General features: G+C 32.4%; 1 protein-coding gene across 3 annotated transcripts in view; it reads right to left on the bottom strand.

Moving 5' to 3' along the window:
* LOC111715440 (endothelin-converting enzyme homolog) overlaps positions 1–19,209 on the bottom strand; it is a 42,323-nt gene extending 23,114 nt beyond the window's left edge. Inside the window, exons 1-10 of one of the 3 annotated variants that reach the window (XM_023490761.1) lie at positions 18,828–19,209; positions 17,652–17,992; positions 17,254–17,399; positions 7,723–7,779; positions 5,703–5,746; positions 5,269–5,323; positions 2,799–2,878; positions 1,510–1,621; positions 457–507; positions 253–369 (exon numbers count right to left, since the gene is read on the bottom strand). In XM_023490761.1, coding sequence (XP_023346529.1) covers positions 253–369; positions 457–507; positions 1,510–1,621; positions 2,799–2,878; positions 5,269–5,323; positions 5,703–5,746; positions 7,723–7,779; positions 17,254–17,399; positions 17,652–17,992; positions 18,828–18,997 — 1,173 coding nt within the window. In that variant the 5' untranslated portion in view covers positions 18,998–19,209. Of the gene's footprint in view, positions 1–252; positions 370–456; positions 508–1,509; positions 1,622–2,798; positions 2,879–5,268; positions 5,324–5,702; positions 5,747–7,722; positions 7,780–16,972; positions 16,996–17,039; positions 17,063–17,253; positions 17,400–17,651; positions 17,993–18,827 lie in introns of those variants that run through there. The other 2 variants (XM_023490763.1, XM_023490762.1) reach the window with 2 other exon arrangements.
* Positions 19,210–19,494: the final 285 nt, after the last annotated feature.

Here is a 19,494-nt window from a genome sequence, read left to right as displayed (position 1 = left end):
TTACATTTATATCATATCTGTACTAGTAATCTTACATTTATATCATATCTGTACTCGTAATATTACATTTATATCATAGCTGTACTCGTAATCTTACATTTATATCATATCTGTACTCGTAATATTACATTTATATCATATCTGTACTAGTAATCTTACATGTATATCATATCTGTACTAATAATCTTACAGTTATATCATATCTGTACTAGTTATCTTACATTTATATCAAATCTGTACTAGTTATCTTACATTTATATCATATCTGTACTCGTAATCAACTTCAACAATCTCGTTTACACTCTCCCCGTCTGAGAGCTCTAGGTCCAGATCATAAACATACTCCACGGGGGGACACTTGGCAGCTTCCTGGAATAATATTCTTTTTTTTGTAAATTTAACGTTTTAAAATGATAAAAAAACGGTTAAAACTCCGAAACTGTTTTAATGATCTACCTGGAGCATGAATCCAATCCCAACCATGAGATCTATGTAAGTTCCGGACTCCTAAATCGTATAAAGAAATTGATTCATTCACATTTCAATACATTTGTAACTTTATAGTGTAAACCTTTGATTTTTTAAACTTTGATTATAAGATTTAACAGAATACATATTATATCTTATTAATTTGTGTGAGAATTATGTATTTGCAGTTCAAAGATATGAGCAAAGGTTTCAGAGAGCAAAAATGTTGTATCGTAAATCTGTGATGCCAGTGCTCAAACACCTATACGGTTCAATCTTAAACGTTGGATAATGGATACATATTTTCTTTTTGTCACAGGCTAAACTTATTCATCGATGCCAAGGTCGAATTTAGTCTATTCTATTCAAGCTAAGTTATCTCTGGGATATAAGTACAGTTTCCTCTAAACTCTAGGTATACCTGGAGATTATCCTCAATACTCTAGATATACCTGGAGATTATTCTTAATACTCTAGATATACCTGAATATTATCCTCAATACTCTAGATATACCTGGAGATTATCCTCAATACTCTAGATATACCTGGAGATTCTCCTCAATACTTTAGATATACCTGGAGATTATCCTCAATACTTTAGATACACCTGGAGATTCTCCTTAATACTCTAGATATACCTGGAGATTATCCTCAATATTCTAGATATACCTGGAGATTATCCTCAATACTTTAGATACACCTGGAGATTCTCCTTAATACTCTAGATATACCTGGAGATTATCCTCAATATTCTAGATATACCTGGATATTATCCTCAATATTCTAGATATACCTGGAGATTATTCTCAATACTCTAGATATACCTGGAGATTCTCCTCAATACTTTAGATATACCTGGAGATTATCCTCAATACTTTAGATACACCTAGAGATTCTCCTTAATACTCTAGATAAACCTGGAGATTCTCCTCAATACTGTAGAAATACCTGGAGAGTCTCCTCTATACTCTAGATATACCTTGAGATTCTCCTCAATACTCTAGATATACCTGGAGATTCTCTTTAATACTCTACATATACCTGGAGATTCTCTTCAACCCATCCCCCTGGGACTACAGCAAGATGATTAGTATTGTTCTCAGGTACCACACCCCAGGTAAAAAGAGCGGACACGCCCAACATATTCTGTAATCTGGAAAAAAATCATATATATCATTTATATTGCCATTTTTTTGTATTCTTTGATGAAAAATTCCTTGGAACATTTCTCAAAAGTACAAACGACGGTGATATCAAGTTTAAACGTTGCAATGAGAATCTATCCATTAAAGTCACGAGAAAACGTATTTGAAAAAAACTTCAATATAAAAAAACGAGAAAAAAATGTAATCCATTGAAGTCCTTTTAAAAAAGACCAATTTTTCTTTCGTTTACATTTTTTTAGGAAATCACAATGAAATCAGGTTTAATGGCAGGAAAAATAACCATAAAAGAAGCACACAAATTTTGAAAACAGAGTTACGGATATAATAGAAAAAATTATAATACAGTGAGATCCATCAAACTGTGGAAGGAAGACGACTGTTAGACTCAAGTTATGACTTTAAATAATCCAAAGAACATGAAGTTAAGCAAATGTGCTCTTGATAAAACCTTATTAAGTTGGTTTTCAAGAAAATTTGCTTTATTTGCATCAAATTCTCATATATTGTTTAAATATCTTCTTCCTATTCCACAGTTTTATAGGTTTCACTGTATTTTTTGAGTAAATTATAGAACAGCACGAACAGGGGTAATGTTGTTTTAAGCCAACCAAAACATATTTTTATTCAAGTAAGTATTATTTAACTTTTGAAGTGAATTGTGCTGTGACAAAATCTTTGGAGAAAAAGTGTAATCATGTCTTATTTTCTGTTAAATAGATTACAGTTCACAGTTCGATGTTGCTTTTGATTTTACGTTGCTGAAAGTTACCCTCTAGGCAAAGATGGCAATGCTCGATTCAAAACGGTTCCCTTGAAAACTGGTTTTGTTTATTTAAAGTGTTGATTTTTATTTGGAATTTCTTGCTAACAAGAAACAATGGAGAAATGATCAGAATTAAACACTTTTCGAGTCAGGAAAACGAAGATATTTTCCACATCATTGATCCGATTAAGGTTTAAGGGAATTGCTATCTTTGCTTGGCCGGAGGGTCACTAGGGAAATATCTTCAGTTCCTCTAAAATCAGGATTTTTTACAAATAGTTTGTATTTGATGTTTCCGAACCAAGCCAGTAATTTGATAACATGGGAACTTTAGAAATGACAATTTGTTAAAAAAGAAATTACTTTGAATTTTCTAAAAAATAAAATTGTTTAATTCTAACCTGAATATTCTTTCCTTGATATCCATAGAGACATTATAGTCGCCTGATACATTCCACCCCCCAACAAACTGTATAACTGTCTAGAATAGGTTTAAACTGTATAACTGTCTAGAATAGGTTTAAACTGTATAACTGTCTAGAATAGGTTTAAATTGTACAACTGTCTAGAATAGGTTTAAATTGTACAACTGTCTAGAATAGGTTTAAACTGTACAACTGTCTAGAATAGGTTTAAACTGTACAACTGTCTAGAATAGGTTTAAACTGTATAACTGTCTAGAATAGGTTTAGACTGTATAACTATCTAGAATAGGTTTAAACTGTACAACTGTCTAGAATAGGTTTAAACTGTATAACTATCTAGAATAGGTTTAAACTGTATAACTGTCTAGAATAGGTTTAAACTGTACAACTGTCTAGAATAGGTTTAAACTGTATAACTATCTAGAATAGGTTTAAACTGTATAACTTTCTAGAATAGGTTTAAACTGTATAACTGTCTAGAATAGATTTAAACTGTACAACTGTCTAGAACAGGTTTAAACTGTATAACTGCCTAGAATAGGTTTAAACTGTATAACTATCTAGAATAGGTTAACTTAATAACTTTTCCTCCCAAGGATTAATCTATTTATCACTGGTCAGAATCTAATGATATTATCCCAAAGGTTAGACGGACCGTATTAAAGGCCTGATCAACTAGAACAAATTAAGATAATATTAAAAGTTGTATTTTTTCTATATAATGGCCGCAACGAGAAATGAAATCTTATTTAATAAGGGATGTGCTGGGATGTGCTGGGATGTGTTCTGATGTGCTGGAATGTGCTGGGATGTACTAGGATGTTCTAGGATGTGTTAGAATGTGCTAAGATTGTGCTGGGATGTGCTGGGATGTGCTGGGATGTGCTGGGATGTGCTGGGATGTGCTTGGATGCCCTTGATTGTGCTGGGATGTGCTTGGATGTCCTGGATTGTGCTGGGATGTGCTGGGATGTCCTTGAATGTGCTTGGATGTCCTGGATTGTGCTGGGATGTGCTTGAATGTGCTTGAATGTGCTGGGATGTGCTGGGATGGATGTGCTGGGATGTGCTGGGATGTGCTGGGATGTGCTGGGATGTGCTGGGATGTGCTGGGATGTGCTGGGATATGCTTGAATGTGCTTGGATGTCCTGGATTGTGCTGGGATGTGCTGGGATATGCTTGAATGTGCTTGGATATCCTGGATTGTGCTGGGATGTGCTGGGATGTGCTGGGATGTGCTTGAATGTGCTGTAAATTGTGCTGGGATGTGCTGGGATGTACTGGGATGTGCTGTGATGGGCTGGGATTTGCTGGGATGAATACTAGAAATTCTAAACAATATGTAAACTGTCTGAAGAGAATTGAGTTCTACTTCTTGTATGTTTACAAGAGCTAACAATAGAATATATATCTTTTGTTCAACTCTAATTTGTAATTGTATTCTTACTTTACTCCTCCTTGATCTACCAAATGTATTCTTACTTTACTTCTTCTTAATCTTCCAAATTATATTCTTACTTTACTACTTCATGATTTTCCAAATTATATTCTTACTTTACTCCTTCATTATTTTCCAAATTATATTCTTACTTTACTCCTTCATGATCTTTCAAATTATATTCTTACTTTACTCCTTCATGATCTTTCAAATTGTATTCTTACTTTACTACTTCTTGATCTACCAAATTGTATTCTTACTTTACTCCTTCATGATCTTCCAAATTGTATTCTTACTTTCCTCCTTCATGATCTTTCAAATTGTATTCTTACTTTACTTCTTCATGATCTTTCAAATTGTATTCTTACTTTACTACTTCTTGATCTACCAAATTGTATTCTTACTTTACTACTTCTTGATCTACCAAATTGTATTTTTACTTTACTCCTTCTTGATCTTGTATTCTTACTTCTTGTATTCTTAAAACAAATATTTGTACTCTATAGCAAAATTAACCCAGATTAACCAAAACATGAAGTGTGCATGGTTCTAGTTTGGTAAATTTTCCACATAAAAATCTCACTTCGTCTCCACGCCGCGCATACTGTGTATTGAGGGAATCAAAGTTAACTTATGAGTTTTGCACTGTATTTCCTCAGCCCAAAATTGAACTTCCTCAGAAGCCTTTCTAATTTTTTATAAAAGAAGTCCAGCCTCCTTATGGGATATTTTATCTCTATATTAGGAAGTTCAGTTTGTGTGTTTACAGTACACAATGTACTGCTGGAAGTATGCTGCTTAACATTCGTTAAAAGAATGCAAAAGTTCAGTTCTCAGGTAGTTTACTTTCTGAGAAACACTGAGATATTGACAATTCTACAATTTGGTCATCAAATTTATCTAGATAACCAGAACCTTGGTCTTTTATAAAACCATCTCACAAGGAGGAGAAACTGCATTTTAAAATCAGAAACACTCGGGCCGAGGAAAAACTGTGCGAGTACTACCTGTAAATTATTAAGATCCTCGGCAATAACACCTTGCCTATCTTGAATACAGGATCTGGAAAACGTTCACATTTTCAATCAAAAATAATAATTTTTTAAAACTTAGCTTAGAATATTCAAAATATCAATATGTTGGATTGTTAAATGTTCATTTTCCATCATAAATATTTATTTTATCTTAAAGTGAATTGAATTTGAAGTCATATTCTTCGTCCGATTCATAATGGTATCCTTCCAACCTTTGTCTCATGAAGAATGAATGATATAAACTTATTTTTCTCTAAAAATTGATTATTTTCATAATTTTTTGTGGTTTTTCTGCAAAAGTGACTGGTGGTTTTATGCTGCAGAGATAAGCAAAGAAATGTTCAGGTTTAAAAGGGTACCGTCGTGAATCTGACATGACTAATACGGGTTAAACATGTCAAGTTTTCCTATAGAAAGTTTTCGCTTTTTCTTCAGCAACTGATACATTTTCCTAAAAAAAGAAAATTTTATTATTCTTTTGGAAATATCTCACAGTTTTTGCATGAAAATGTTTCTACTGTTTGATAAAGTTGAAACCAAAATCAGAATTAAGATTATTTTTTACCTTTTGTTATTTTAATTCACATAGTATAAAAGTTATTAAGTTGTAGAAAGCTAAAAGGATAACATGTACTCAAATGTTTTTATTTTGTATGAAGAAAAGAATCCTTTTTTACAATTTTATTCTGACAGCTTTGCATAAATCCGAAATTGCATACCTATTTTCTTGACACTGCAATCTTAAAGGGAGTGTTCGCGAAAAATGAAAAAGGGTATAGGCTTACGGCAATAAATAATCGCTTTTGATCGCTTGCGTCTTCAATGAGAAAATTGTTAAAAAGGCTCATACCGAAGAACGTAAATTCCTTACAAAATCAGAAAGTTGCAACATACGACTCGGATCGTAACAAAATCAATTTAATTCCAAACAAAGCATTCAGATATTACAACTTATAGTCATCGATTATTTTTCGACGCATTCGTATATAATTAATGTTTCATAATATTTGTTACTTTCTATGAGCCGAGAGTGACTTTTGAAAACACTCATTCCTGATTCGAGGATTTTGATAATGAAGACGACATTTTCCATATTTTCCGGGAATGCGCCAGTCGTGAAAACAAGTTGTAAGCGAAATATTAATTTTAAAAAACACAAAATAAAAAATATTATGAAATATCAACTATATACAAATGCGTCGAAAAATAATCGATGACTATAGGATTTAATATCTAAATTATTTGTTTGATATTGATTTGATTTTTTTACGATCCAAGTCGTATGTTCCAACTTCCTCAATTTGTATAAACGCTTCGTTCTTCGGTATGAGACGTTTTAAACAATTTTCTCCATATAGACGCAACAGATAAAAGTAAGATTAGTAGCGATCAGAAGCGATTATTCATCGCCGGAAGCCTATACCCCCTTTTATTTTTCGCGAACACTCCCTTTAAAGATAAAATATTTCAAATCTTATTTATCGAGTAAACATGTATTTCAATTTCTTCCGATCTAGGATGTAAGAATGTAAAGTTCTCTCTTGGCTGAAGTTCTAAAAGTCCAATTTTAATTTTAAGAAAGGTTTAAACTGTCAAAATGAAAATGTTTTCCCGACAACATTCAGCTTTTTTTAGTTTTAGATAAATTCCAGAAACATTTCCTTTTTCCAATTCTTTCCTTTTATGTTTATAGACGAGATGAAATTTTAAGGTTTGATAAAATATTCCGACCGAAACAATTCGGAGCTTTTAGATGAGATATGTACTGTGCTAGCAGCTTTAGGAAATGTAAATTTAAATTCTTCAGCAAATTGCACAGATATGAATATAAGTATCCAGGTTAGCATAGACACTGAATAACAGGGATATTAGTCTGGTTGATTAACAAGTATAATAGTCTGGTTGAATAACAAGAATACTAGTCTGGTTGAATAAAATGTATATTAATCTGGTTGAATAACAAGCATATTGGTCTGGTTAAATGACAAGTATATTAGTCTGGTTGAATAACAAGTATATTCGTCTGGTTGCAATAACAAGTATATTAGTCTGTTTGAACAACAAGTATATTAGTCTGGTTGAATAACAGGTATATTAGTCTGGTTGAATAACAGGTATATTAGTCTGGTTGCAATAACAAGGATATTAGTCTGGTTAATTGACAAGTATATTAGTCTGGTTGATTAACAAGAATATTTGTCTTTTTGAATAACATGCATATTGGTCTGGTTAAATGACAAGTATATTAGGTTGGTTGAATAACATTTATATTAGTCTGGTTGCAATAACAAGTATATTAGTCTGGTTGAACAACAAGTATATTAGTCTGGTTGAATAACAGGTATATTAGTCTTGTTGCAATAACAAGGGTATTAGTCTGGTTAAATAGCAAGGATATTAGTCTGGTTGAACCCTGCAGTGACTAACCTGTTTATCCTGTGTAAGTATAGAATGTAGAATATTCTGGTTCCTCCTGTCTATCGCCTGAAATTACAAATTCTCTTCAGAAAAAGAATGAAAGAGAATTTTCATAAGTTGATATTTAGAAATTCTTATTCATATACATATTTTTGCATAGTATTAGAAATATTAGGAATGGAGAGGGCACACATTTTCAAAAGACGAAATGTTTACCACCTTTCCAATATTTAAATCCATCTCTTAATGGGACTATAGACAAATTTTAAGTTTTAAAAGAATTGTATGTTTTATAACGGTGCCCTTTAAATTGTTTCAGGTCAAAAATATTTCTTTTTTCCAGCTGTATTTTTGATATCTTTTTCGATAATGGTTTCTTTATAAAGTATGTAACTTATGGTTTCTTTATAAAGTATGTAACTTAGGGTTTCTTTATAAAGTATGTAACTTATGGTTTCTTTATAAAGTATGTAACTTATGGTTTCTTTATAAAGATTGTAACTAATGGTTTCTTTATAAAGTATGTAACTTATGGTTTCTTTATAAAGATTGTAACTAATGGTTTCTTTATAAAGTATGTAACTTGCGAGTTTAAGCTACAGGGAAATAGTCTAAACACTGTTTTAGATCGAAAAACGAAAATTTCTTCCATATTCTTACTCACATAAACGTTAAGATGATGTATATATTTGCTTAAATTTAATTCAAAAGTCTCTTTAAAGATAAAATGTAGAAAAGAATTTTTCCCGCAACGTTGTGATTCTGTCAGACACTGTGAAAATATATTTATTTTCTAGTTTACTCAGAATACATGATTTATAAAATTGAAAGATTGATTCCGAATGCTAAAGGAGTTAAAGTCAAAATATTCAATTCCTAGAATCTTCAAATCCAGATTTTCATGCTTTTCACAGAATATTATACTAACACAAGCAGAACACAAGGATGGAGCTAGAATATTATACTAACACAAGCAGAACACAAGGATGGAGCTAGAATATTATACTAACACAAGCAGATCACAAGGATGGAGCTAGAATATTATACTAACACAAGCAGGACACAAGGATGGAGCTAGAATATTATACTAACACAAGCAGAACACAAGGATGGAGCTAGAATATTATACTAACACAAGCAGAACACAAGGATGGAGCTAGAATATTATACTAGCACAAGCAGAACACAAGGATGGAGCTAGAATATTATACTAACACAAGCAGATCACAAGGATGGAGCTAGAATAATATATTAACACAAGCAGAACAGAAGGATGGAGCTAGAATTTTATACTAACACAAGGAGATCACAAGGATAGAGCTAGAATATTATACTAACACAAGCAGAACACAAGGATGGAGCTAAAATATTATACTGACACAAGCAGAACACAGGGATGGAGCTAGAATATTATATTAACACAAGCAGAACACAAGGATGGAGCTAGGATATTATACTAACACAAGCAGAACACAGGGATGGAGCTAGAAAATTATACTAACACAAGAATGGAGCTAGAATATTATACTAACACAAGCAGAACACAAGGATGGAGCTAGGATATTATACTAACACAAGCAGAACACAGGGATGGAGCTAGAATATTATACTAAAACAAGCAGAACACAAGGATGGAGCTAGAAAGGTTTATTCCATCAAATCAAATTATAAAGTTGTGATCTAATAAAAGGAACTGCTGTTGTAATTTCTATCGACCCTCCCTTTAAAGAGCGGAATGCCTGATTCACAACTGTACACTTAAATCTTTATCTGATCAACATGAAAGATAGTGTCGTTTTTCTCCTTTGAAAAGAGGTTTATTTTTACAATTCTTCCATTGTTCCTGTAGCGAGAAATCCGCAAGTCACTTGTATAGAAGACAATGGTTGAAAATAATCAATTTTATAAAAAAAAACTTTAGAGATCTCTTTTATTCTTTATCAGACAAAGCTTTAAAGTGACTGTTTGGAATCGGCCTTGCCACTCTTGAAATGGAAGGTCTACTTTGCTCTTTCTAACACTTGGAAAGAAACAGTCAAAGTTACGGATAGTTAACACAGAACCAGGTTATTAAGGTTATGAACTAAACACAAATAATTTAGAGAAAAAGAGTTTTAATTCCTAATACATCTGCAGATTCCCCCGGTTTTGGCGAAAGACAAGTATAAGTGAATAAAATGTGGTCCTGAAAAGAAAGATATTAATCTAAAATATCTAAAGTTTGAAATATATTAATGTCGGGTAGAGGGAAGGAATCTATTGACCGAATAGTAATGAATCAACATTAGATCCTTCTACACTTAATACTTTATCCAGGCTTTACATTAGCATCAGAGAACAAATATTGGAAGAAACCTTGAAACTAGATAAGTTAAAGGAAATTGGATGAAGAGTAAGGATGAAGAGTAAGGATGAAGAGTAAGGATAAAGAGTATGTATGAGGAGTAAGAATGACTAGTAAGGATGAAGAGTAAGGATGAATAGTAAGGATGAAGAATAAGGATGAAGAGTAAGGATGAAGAGTAAGGATAAAAAGTATGTATGAGGAGTAAGAATGACTAGTAAGGATAAAGAGTAAGGATGAAGAGTAAGGATGAAGAGTAAGGATGAAGAGTAAGCATGAAGAGTAAGGATAAAGAGTAAGGATGAAGAGTAAGGATGAAGAGTGTGGATGAAGAGTAAGGATGAAGAGTAAGGATGAAGAGTAAGGATGAAGAGTAAGGATGAAGAGTTAGGATGAAGAGTAAGGATAAAGAGTAAGGATACAGAGTAAGGATGAAGAGTAAGGATGAAGAGTAAGCATGAAGAGTAAGGATGAAGAGTAAGGATGAAGAGTAAGGATGAAGAGTAAGTATGAAGAGTAAGTATGAAGAGTAAGTATGAAGAGTAATTATGAATAGTAATGATGAAGAGTAAGTATGAAGAGTAAGGATGAAGAGTAAGAATGAAGAGTAATGATGAATAGTAAGGATGAAGGTAAAGGATGAGAAGTAAAGTCTAAGAGTAAGGATGAATGTAAAGGATGAGAAGTAAAGTCTAAGAGTAAGGATGAAGGTAAAGGTTGAGGAGTAAAGTCTAAGAGTAAGGATGCAGATATTTAGAGGAAGTGAATACATTTGGTATACATATATATATATATTTCCAGATGCCAAGGTTTAGAATGACATGAGAAATTATGAACATTAAAGAGAAGATTTTCCGGAGAATTATTGTTTCTATTTAATCTGGAGAGAAACAGCTTTTGCTTACGTTGGTTTTTTAAACATATTGTTTTTTTCTTTATATCTCTTGATATAAAATGTAAAAAATCTCAGCATTTGTTGATCGTAATTAAAAATCTTTTGGAAACATCAGATTTTTAAGAACTTTATTCCTTGAAAAGAAATTTGATTTTGTCTTAACAAAGATTTCTTTTTTGAATTTTAATTATTTATGCTTTCGAAAGAACCTTAAAGATCGAATTGTTCAAATTTTAATAATATCTAAGAATTTTATTTGAAATACTTTATTGTTTATATCCAGAGATTCGGCGAGAGACTCTTTGTGAAGTTTATAAAAGAGAGAAAAAACCCTGAAATTGTTAGATAAGACACACTTTCTGCTGCCTTTCGTTAATGTTTTATTGGACAACTATTTACACCTGCAGTGAGCACCAGAAAACAGAAGGAATTAATGGAATTGTCTTTAGGAAGAAATAATGGAATTATCTACAGGAGGAATTAATGGAATTGTCTACAGGAGGAACTATTGGAATTGTCTACAGGAGGAATTAATGGAATTGTCTACAGGAGGAATTAATGGAATTGTCTAGAAGATTACGAGTACCATCATAATTTTAAAATGGTATCTCAGCATCAATGATATATTTGTTTTTCTTTCTGAAAACCGTTGAGAAACCAGTTCTATTATGTATTTGACCGACCTTACCGACCTATGTTTCAGGTATTTACATCTCAAAAGACGATAAAATTATTTACAAATACTTTTTTTGGAAATCAAAATTTTTACCTAACATCCCTTGCTGCGCTCTGGATGTTTTGTAGGCAAAATTAGTCTTGGGAACTCTTGATAAAATAAAAAATTCCCTGAACTTCCCTGTAAAGTAGTTGAAAATAATTAAATTTGCCCTGTCCAATTTACATTATAGTTTATCGGTTTAAAATTAACGTTTACTATTTGAATAGTAAACAAGTTCATCCAAAACGACCAAGCTATATTACGTTTCATTCACTTCTAAAAGAGAGCTGTCGAGGGTCAACCTAGACCGAAATATATTTTCTATAAAATTTGGAATTAATATCTACTTTTTATTCTCTACAGAGGGTTGGTTCATCACCATTACCGAAATTTCAAGTTCATCGTGATAATATAGATAAATAAGAGTCTTCACCTTGGTAATCTTAAACCTGAAGTAAACTTTACAATTAAATCCTGATGTTATTTAAACTTGCTTCTCCTTACAAATATAGACATTTATGCTTCCTAGTAAAAATGTCTAATATCAAGAAATTATTTCATATTTAGATATTTTTTTTTATTGCATACTCAAAAATAATTATTAAATTTTAGAACTTGAACCTAAACCGTTTTAATCTAATGAAGAATTGTTATTACAAAATATTTAACTATGATTTATAACAAAACAAGAATTGTTTTCGAAATCATCTCCATTTTTCAGGCTTCCTGCTAAATAATACATTTAATAAGATAATTAATAAAAACCAGAATGAAAATATGATTACAGGGTGTTTCGACGTAATCCACAATAGAAATCATAAAATCCTTTTCTGGGGTAAATGATAGAGTCATCCTTTATTTCCTTTCTTAAATTTTTTTTGTGGTTCTCAATAAATGTCAACAAAGAAAATAAAGGAAATAAGGGAAGTTATGTCTATATAAGAGAGAAAAACGACTGTTTCAATACATTAAAGATTTTAAGAGTACCGTTAGAAATCAGGCATTGAGGGTCGCTTAAAGTTACGTCGACACTTAACACTCGACACTCGACAGTCCCTTCTTAATTTACCGCATGAAATGTATTAAACATGTTCTATAAGGAATTGATGGGTTGTAATTTGATGATATATGTGTATGCTTCTCATATTATATGATTAATGAGAGATCTATGTCAATACAGATTATATTTTCTAGGCTTCTACTATATGTACTGTTCAGTGTTCAGTGTTTACAGGGTAAACAAAAAATGTCTGAACTAACCAATTAATCTATAATTTTTTAATAATTTTGATTAAATTTTTTTTACTTTTTTCATTTTATTTATTTTTATTTTTTGTTTCACCTTGTTTCAAGCCATGTGGTGAAATACATATACAACATATATATAATCATATAATTAAATTCACATTTTTGTTTGCAACGTAACATTACATATATGTAACCACAAAATACATTTATGTTCTTAACTTAACTATATTGCATGCAGCATATCATAAAAACCAACTTCAGATCAAGTTTTAAGACAAAAACCCGCGAAATCTTTCAGATTCATAATCTACGATAAAAAGATGGTGGCATGGAAATCAACATTTAAAAATAAAATTACTAAAAGAAAGGAGGGATATTTTCTTGAAGTTTAGTTTTTTTATGATTTGTAATATTTGAAAACTTTGCATAAAGTTAATGACCTACAATCTACATATCTCGTCTCTATGGAAACACTGTTAAACAATTCAGGAAATCAGAGCGTGTTTTTTTTTCTAGAAATCATCAAGGGTTTTTGAGCGGATCGTTTTTCAAAATATGATTTTTTTTTCAGAACAACGACTACAGAGCAAAGAAAAATTTGAAATGTCAAATTTTTTTGCATTATTTGAAAAGCAAAATTAATGTGTTGAAATGTTTTTATCATGGGTGTTCCAGGAAGGTATTCTGAATAATCATTTTCCATTGATTTTCCGAATCAACATTTGTACTGTGGACAGGCTAGATTCAAAAATTGTTTATGAATCCAAAGAGATTTTGGCTTAGAGACACTAAATAGAAATGTAAACTGAACTTTACTGTACTGTATTATAGACTTTTAGTTCAGTAAAAAAACTAGCTGTCATAATTTGAAATTTATCTAATTATGTCAAATTAAGCTTTGTACTTTGTTTTGTTTTGCGTTCAGCGAAATAACAAAAAGTATTAAACTTTTCATAATGTTTCATGTATCTTATTTAAAAACTTAAGAAATATTTTTTTAGAAAGATTAAGAAAAAAAAAAAAAAAAAAAAAATATGAGTCTATGGTGTAGACTGTGGAAGACCTTCACGAATTTGATTATTTATAGTGCAGAAAAAGTCTGAGTTTATCTTTATTACCGTAAAGTCTGAGTTTATCTTTATTGCCGTAAAGTCTGTACACAGAGTTTAATTCAATTCTTTAAAAAAAACATGTTTAGAAGAAAAGAGATTATGTTTTTTTTATTTATCGCAACAGAATAGAGAATATGTATGGAGTGATTTTTCCTCAACAAAACGTGTAAAACCGTCATTTTCTTGTACTATTACTTAACTTATGTACCCAATAGCCTTTTGGGCCATGGAACAAAAAAACTGTTATCTTGAAAATATACATAAAAGGAAAGTTAAATTGTACACAAGCGCAATTTAAGTGTCTAAAAAAATATTTGCTATGCATTGTAAATACTTCTTAGCATTTTTTACTAAATGTATTCACTTTTTTTACACGCTTGCTGGTACAAGACTTCAACCCGATTGTTTAAAACAAGGTTTAGAACTACAATACTCTAAATACGGATCCTTTACTAGATCCAATTGTTTTTAACTACAAGACACTAATTCTGGATCATCTATTTAAACCCCTTTCTGTCTGATACTTCACAAGACTTCAGTATTTTGTAATCCAAGACATCAAATCCTGATACTTCACAAGACTTCAGTATTTTGTACTCCAAGACATCAAATCCTGGTACTTCACAAGACTTCAGTATTTTGTACTCCAAGACATCAAATCCTGGTACTTCACAAGACTTCAGTATTTTGTACTTCAAGACATCAATTCCTGGTATTTCACAAGACCTCAGTTTTTTTGAACTCCAAGACATCAAATCCTGGCACTTCACAAGACCTCAGTATTTTGTACTCCAAGACATCAAATCCTGATACTTCACATGACTTTAGTATTTTGTACTTCGAGACATCAAATCCTGGTACTTCACAAGACCTCAGTTTTTGTACTCCAAGACATCAATTCCTGGTACTTCACAAGACTTCAGTATTTTGTACTCCAAGACATCAAATCCTGGTACTTCACAAGACTTCAGTATTTTGTAATCCAAGACATAAAAACCTTATACTTCACAAGACTTCAGTATTTTGTACTCCAAGACATTAAATCCTGGTATTTCACAAGACTTCAGTATTTTGTACTCCAAGACACCAAATCCTGATACTTCACAAGATCTCAGTATTTTGTACTCCAAGACACCAAATCCTGCTTCAGTATTTTGTACTCCAAGACATTAAATCCTGGTATTTCACAAGACTTCAGTATTTTGTACTCCAAGACACCAAATCCTGATACTTCACAAGATCTCAGTATTTTGTACTCCAAGACACCAAATCCTGGAACTTCACAAGACCTCAGTATTTTGTACTTCAAGACACCAAATCCTGGAACTTCACAAGACCTCAGTTTTTTGTACTCCAAGACATCAAATCCTGGAACTTCACAAGACCTCAGTATTTTGTACTCCAATACATCAAATCCTGGAACTTTACAAGACCTCAGTATTTTGTACTTCAAGACATCAAATCCTGATATTTAATAAGGTCTCAGTTTTTTGTAATCCAAGACACCAAACATTGATCTTGTACTGGATCCCTGCAAGACCCCGGTATTTGTGCTTCAAGCAAATTCTATCTTTACGTCAGTTTTTATCTAAGATTTATAAAGTGGCTGATGCAGTTATACATCTAAACCCTGTTATATAACACTATAGTTGAATCATAAAATCATGATAAACAACGCTGAGATAACATTTTAGCTTGATCTACGAACCATGCAGTGAGACCCATGAAACTGTGGAATATGAGGACGAATGTTACACTCAAGTTATGATTTTAAATTAATGAACATAAAACACATCAATTGTGCAGTGCACACAGACCCATTTTACTAAAAAGGTAATTTACAAGCTACTGATTAAAGTTTTGAGTTGAGTTGGCAGCTCAAAACTTTATCATCAACTTAGTAAAAATTGATTTTATTGCAAATAGCAGGTTTAAAACATTTTGAAAGTGGGAAAAGAAGGATATAAAAACAAAACAATAACATATATGGTTCATACATAATTGCAGATTGTCAATTTGAAGAGAAGGTATATATTCAATCACACTTAGATATTTGTTTAAGAGGCACTTTAGAAACAGAGGTTCAATCAGAAATGAATGTACAACTACATTGACAATGGAGAATTCTTGATATGCATCGTAGTTATATCCTTTATCTATCTATATATAAATTTGGCTTGTCTGTCTGTTTTGGTGTTTGTTTGTTTGTTTGTATCCAATAAACGTCAAAACGGCTGAACCGATCGGGCTCAAGTTTTTTTTTTTGGACATCACGTGACCACAGGGAAGGTTTATGAATGATAAAAATTAAAAAAATGTGTTTTAAAGGTTTTTAATTTTGTAAAAAAAATTAAATTCTTGAAAATCCGCGAATTTTTCTCTTCTTTGTTTTAAAATGTAAACAAAAGAACATGCTCACAATTTAAATAGAGGATGGGCGCGAAGCGCCCTAAAAGCCTAGTTGAATTAATTAAGAATGGGTTTAAGACTTTATGACGGGTTTGTTCTGGAACTTGTGCAAGTTTGAACATGTAAAGATGTATTTTAGGTTTAAATCTGTTATAAATCTGTCCAAGTAAGCCCATCTAGAGTTATTACATTTATACAATGAAACTAAGCTGAAAACTATCCAACTCAGAAGAATTCGGATAACTGAACACTACTCGCCTTAAACTCTTATTTTCTTATTCCTATATATCTTTGCAATCTGATTTTGCTAAACTTGATAAACCTCTGCTACCCCCCCCCCCTATTATAGCTGATTACAGATAATCTGACCTGAAACCTATCTGAGTTATTAAAACTCCTTCTATACTTCCTCCCCCCCCACCTCTGTATTTATAATTTCTCATAATCTGACCTGAAACCTATCTGAGTTATTAAAACTCCTTCTATACTTCCTCCCCCCCCACCTCTGTATTTCTAATTTCTCATAATCTGACCTGAAACCTATCTGAGTTGCTACTACTCCCCCCCCCCCTTAGTATTTCTAATTTCTCATAATCTGACCTGAAACCTATCTGAGTTGCTACTGCTCCCCCCCCCTGTATTTCTAATTTCTCATAATCTCACCTGAAACCTATCTGGTGTTACTACTACTTCTCTGCTCCCCCTCCCCTGCCTCCGTATTTCTAATTACTAATAATCTGACCTGAAACCTATCTGAGTTACTACTGCTCCCCCCCAACCCTTCCCCTGTATTGCTAATTACTAATAATCTGACCTGAAACCTATCTGAGTTGCTACTGCTCCGCTGCTCCCAACCTCCACAAGAGAATTGATAAAAATCTTCACAAGGATCTACACTCTTATCCAGGGAGGAGAGAATAGTTCCAGCAGCCATTACACAGCTCTCACTCAAACATAGTTCTAGATAACAACAAGTTAAAGGGACTTTTGTTGTAGTTTCAAGGGAACCCTCCGTTAAGAGAGGAGTAATCACCTCCATCCTCTTCCTTAACATCTTTATTTGATCAATATTATGGAAGATATCGTCGTTTTTATAGCTTAAGGAACTCTTTTCAGTTGTCAGTTGTTTGCTGTTAGAATATTACTGAGAATGAAATCTGGAAAAAGTATCAATTAACCAGTTATTTCGGTAAAGTTTGAGAATATATTAACCTGGATTAGGACTTGACTGAGGACAGGATACTGAAGGTTCTGATGAAGAACTCCTCGGTCTCTCTGTAGATGATGAGGTTGGTGTTGTAGGATCAGATTCCATTGCGTGAGGTGGCAGTGGAACAACATTCTCAAGTTTAGCAGGTTTAGGGGTTTTCTCCGGGATAGGACTGGAGGATAATGAGTTTAAAGTTGTATCCGGAGTAAAGTTTGATGGTTTGGGAGTAGGATCTTGCAAATGTCTGGATGGAGTGTTCCTGGATAGTTGGTTGTGTATATAATGATCCTCTAACAAACAAACACACGGGGGACATTCCTGAGGTTCATTGCTGAGCTGAGGACTATACAGAGCAAACTTAGGTCGGAACTTTTAAACTGAAACTAAATTCTACAATCCTGTCATCTCCGAAGATTTGGTTTTATTTTTGTTCTTTTTTTACTTTTATAAAATGGAATGATTCTTCCTTCTCAAAGTAAAATTGAATAAAAATGAGAACGGAAGAAAAGAAATTATGCTGAATACATTTGAATAAAATCTATAGTAAACTTGTCAACTGTATTTTGAAAACTTTAAGCGTTTTAAAGTTTCTTTTTATACATCTTTATACATTTTGGATTTAAATCTATCACGTCTTAACCTTATTGACCGTTTCATATACAGATAAAGTATTAGCTTGGGAACACAACATTCCCTGGAAACTAAGATTTCCCAATAAAAATCGACCATCTCAACTTAGAATTTTCAACTTAACCAAATTCCCAACTAAAATTGTCAAGAAAATCGGCCAAGTTGTTTATGAGTTATGATTGGACATACATGCGCACAAACAAACTATTTTGAATATACAGATTAATAGTCAAATTTTGTTTGAGGATCGATCTTGGTAGAGCCACGGATATGTTCTTAGATTAGTTTGAATATTTTAAAATGAGTGAGTTGACTCTTATGAGGATTCGTCAGTTCTTTTTCCTTGTATGACTGGAATTAAGTCTTTACCACAAACTAAAATTTCTTAATCCCTTTTTATTTGCAACCTGATGGTGTAAATCTTTGATAATTTGATCGTACAAAGTGCATAGTTTGTAAATATTGGGTTGCAAAGATATTGTAATTAGATCAGAATGGGAAAGAATCTTAATTCCTTTTAAGAAATGAATTCATCCAAGTTTGTTTTCCTGGATTGAGGAGCAATATTTCTATGTATAGAGTTGTCAAGAATATCCTGATTCAAATCCGCAATAATCTGGTTTCTTCCATCTCCCATCACATCCAGCCGAACCGTCTTGTTGGAGACAACCCTGAGAGAGAGAAACCAGACCAACCACGGAGCCAGGTTCAGATTCATCCTTGTTCTCCTATCTACTCTAATCCCATCTTTAAGCTTAAGCCAACCAAATGTTGTCAAATTTGCACAATAAAATTTGAATTTGCATTTAAGCTTGACTGTTGCAATAAATTTGCATAGAACCCGGACACAGGGCAGTTTCAGGGTATAAATAATTATGGTGCTCGACCATTCAATAAGTTTCCATTGTAAATCAATCTCCCTGAGTAAAGTTTAGACAGGGACCAGGAAACTGGAGGATTAGGCAAATATACAGTGAGAACAAGAAAACTGTAGACTAGGAATACGGTAGATGGTATTGCAAGAAAGCAAATAGTTTTACTAGTAACTTAATAAGACCGCATTAAGTGAAATGGATCTGTTGGCACTACGACATTTACTAGTAACTTAATATGACCGCATTAAGTGAAATGGATCTGTTGGCACTACGACATTTACTAGTAACTTAAAATGACTGCATTAAGTGAAATAGATCTGTTGGAACCACGACATTTACT

Source organism: Eurytemora carolleeae, unplaced genomic scaffold (genome assembly GCF_000591075.1).
Source record: "Eurytemora carolleeae unplaced genomic scaffold, Eaff_2.0 scaffold1786, whole genome shotgun sequence".
Taxonomy (NCBI): Eukaryota; Metazoa; Arthropoda; class Copepoda; order Calanoida; family Temoridae; genus Eurytemora; species Eurytemora carolleeae.
Note: the sequence above shows the minus strand (reverse complement) of the source record. Positions and strands in the feature narration are given on the sequence as shown.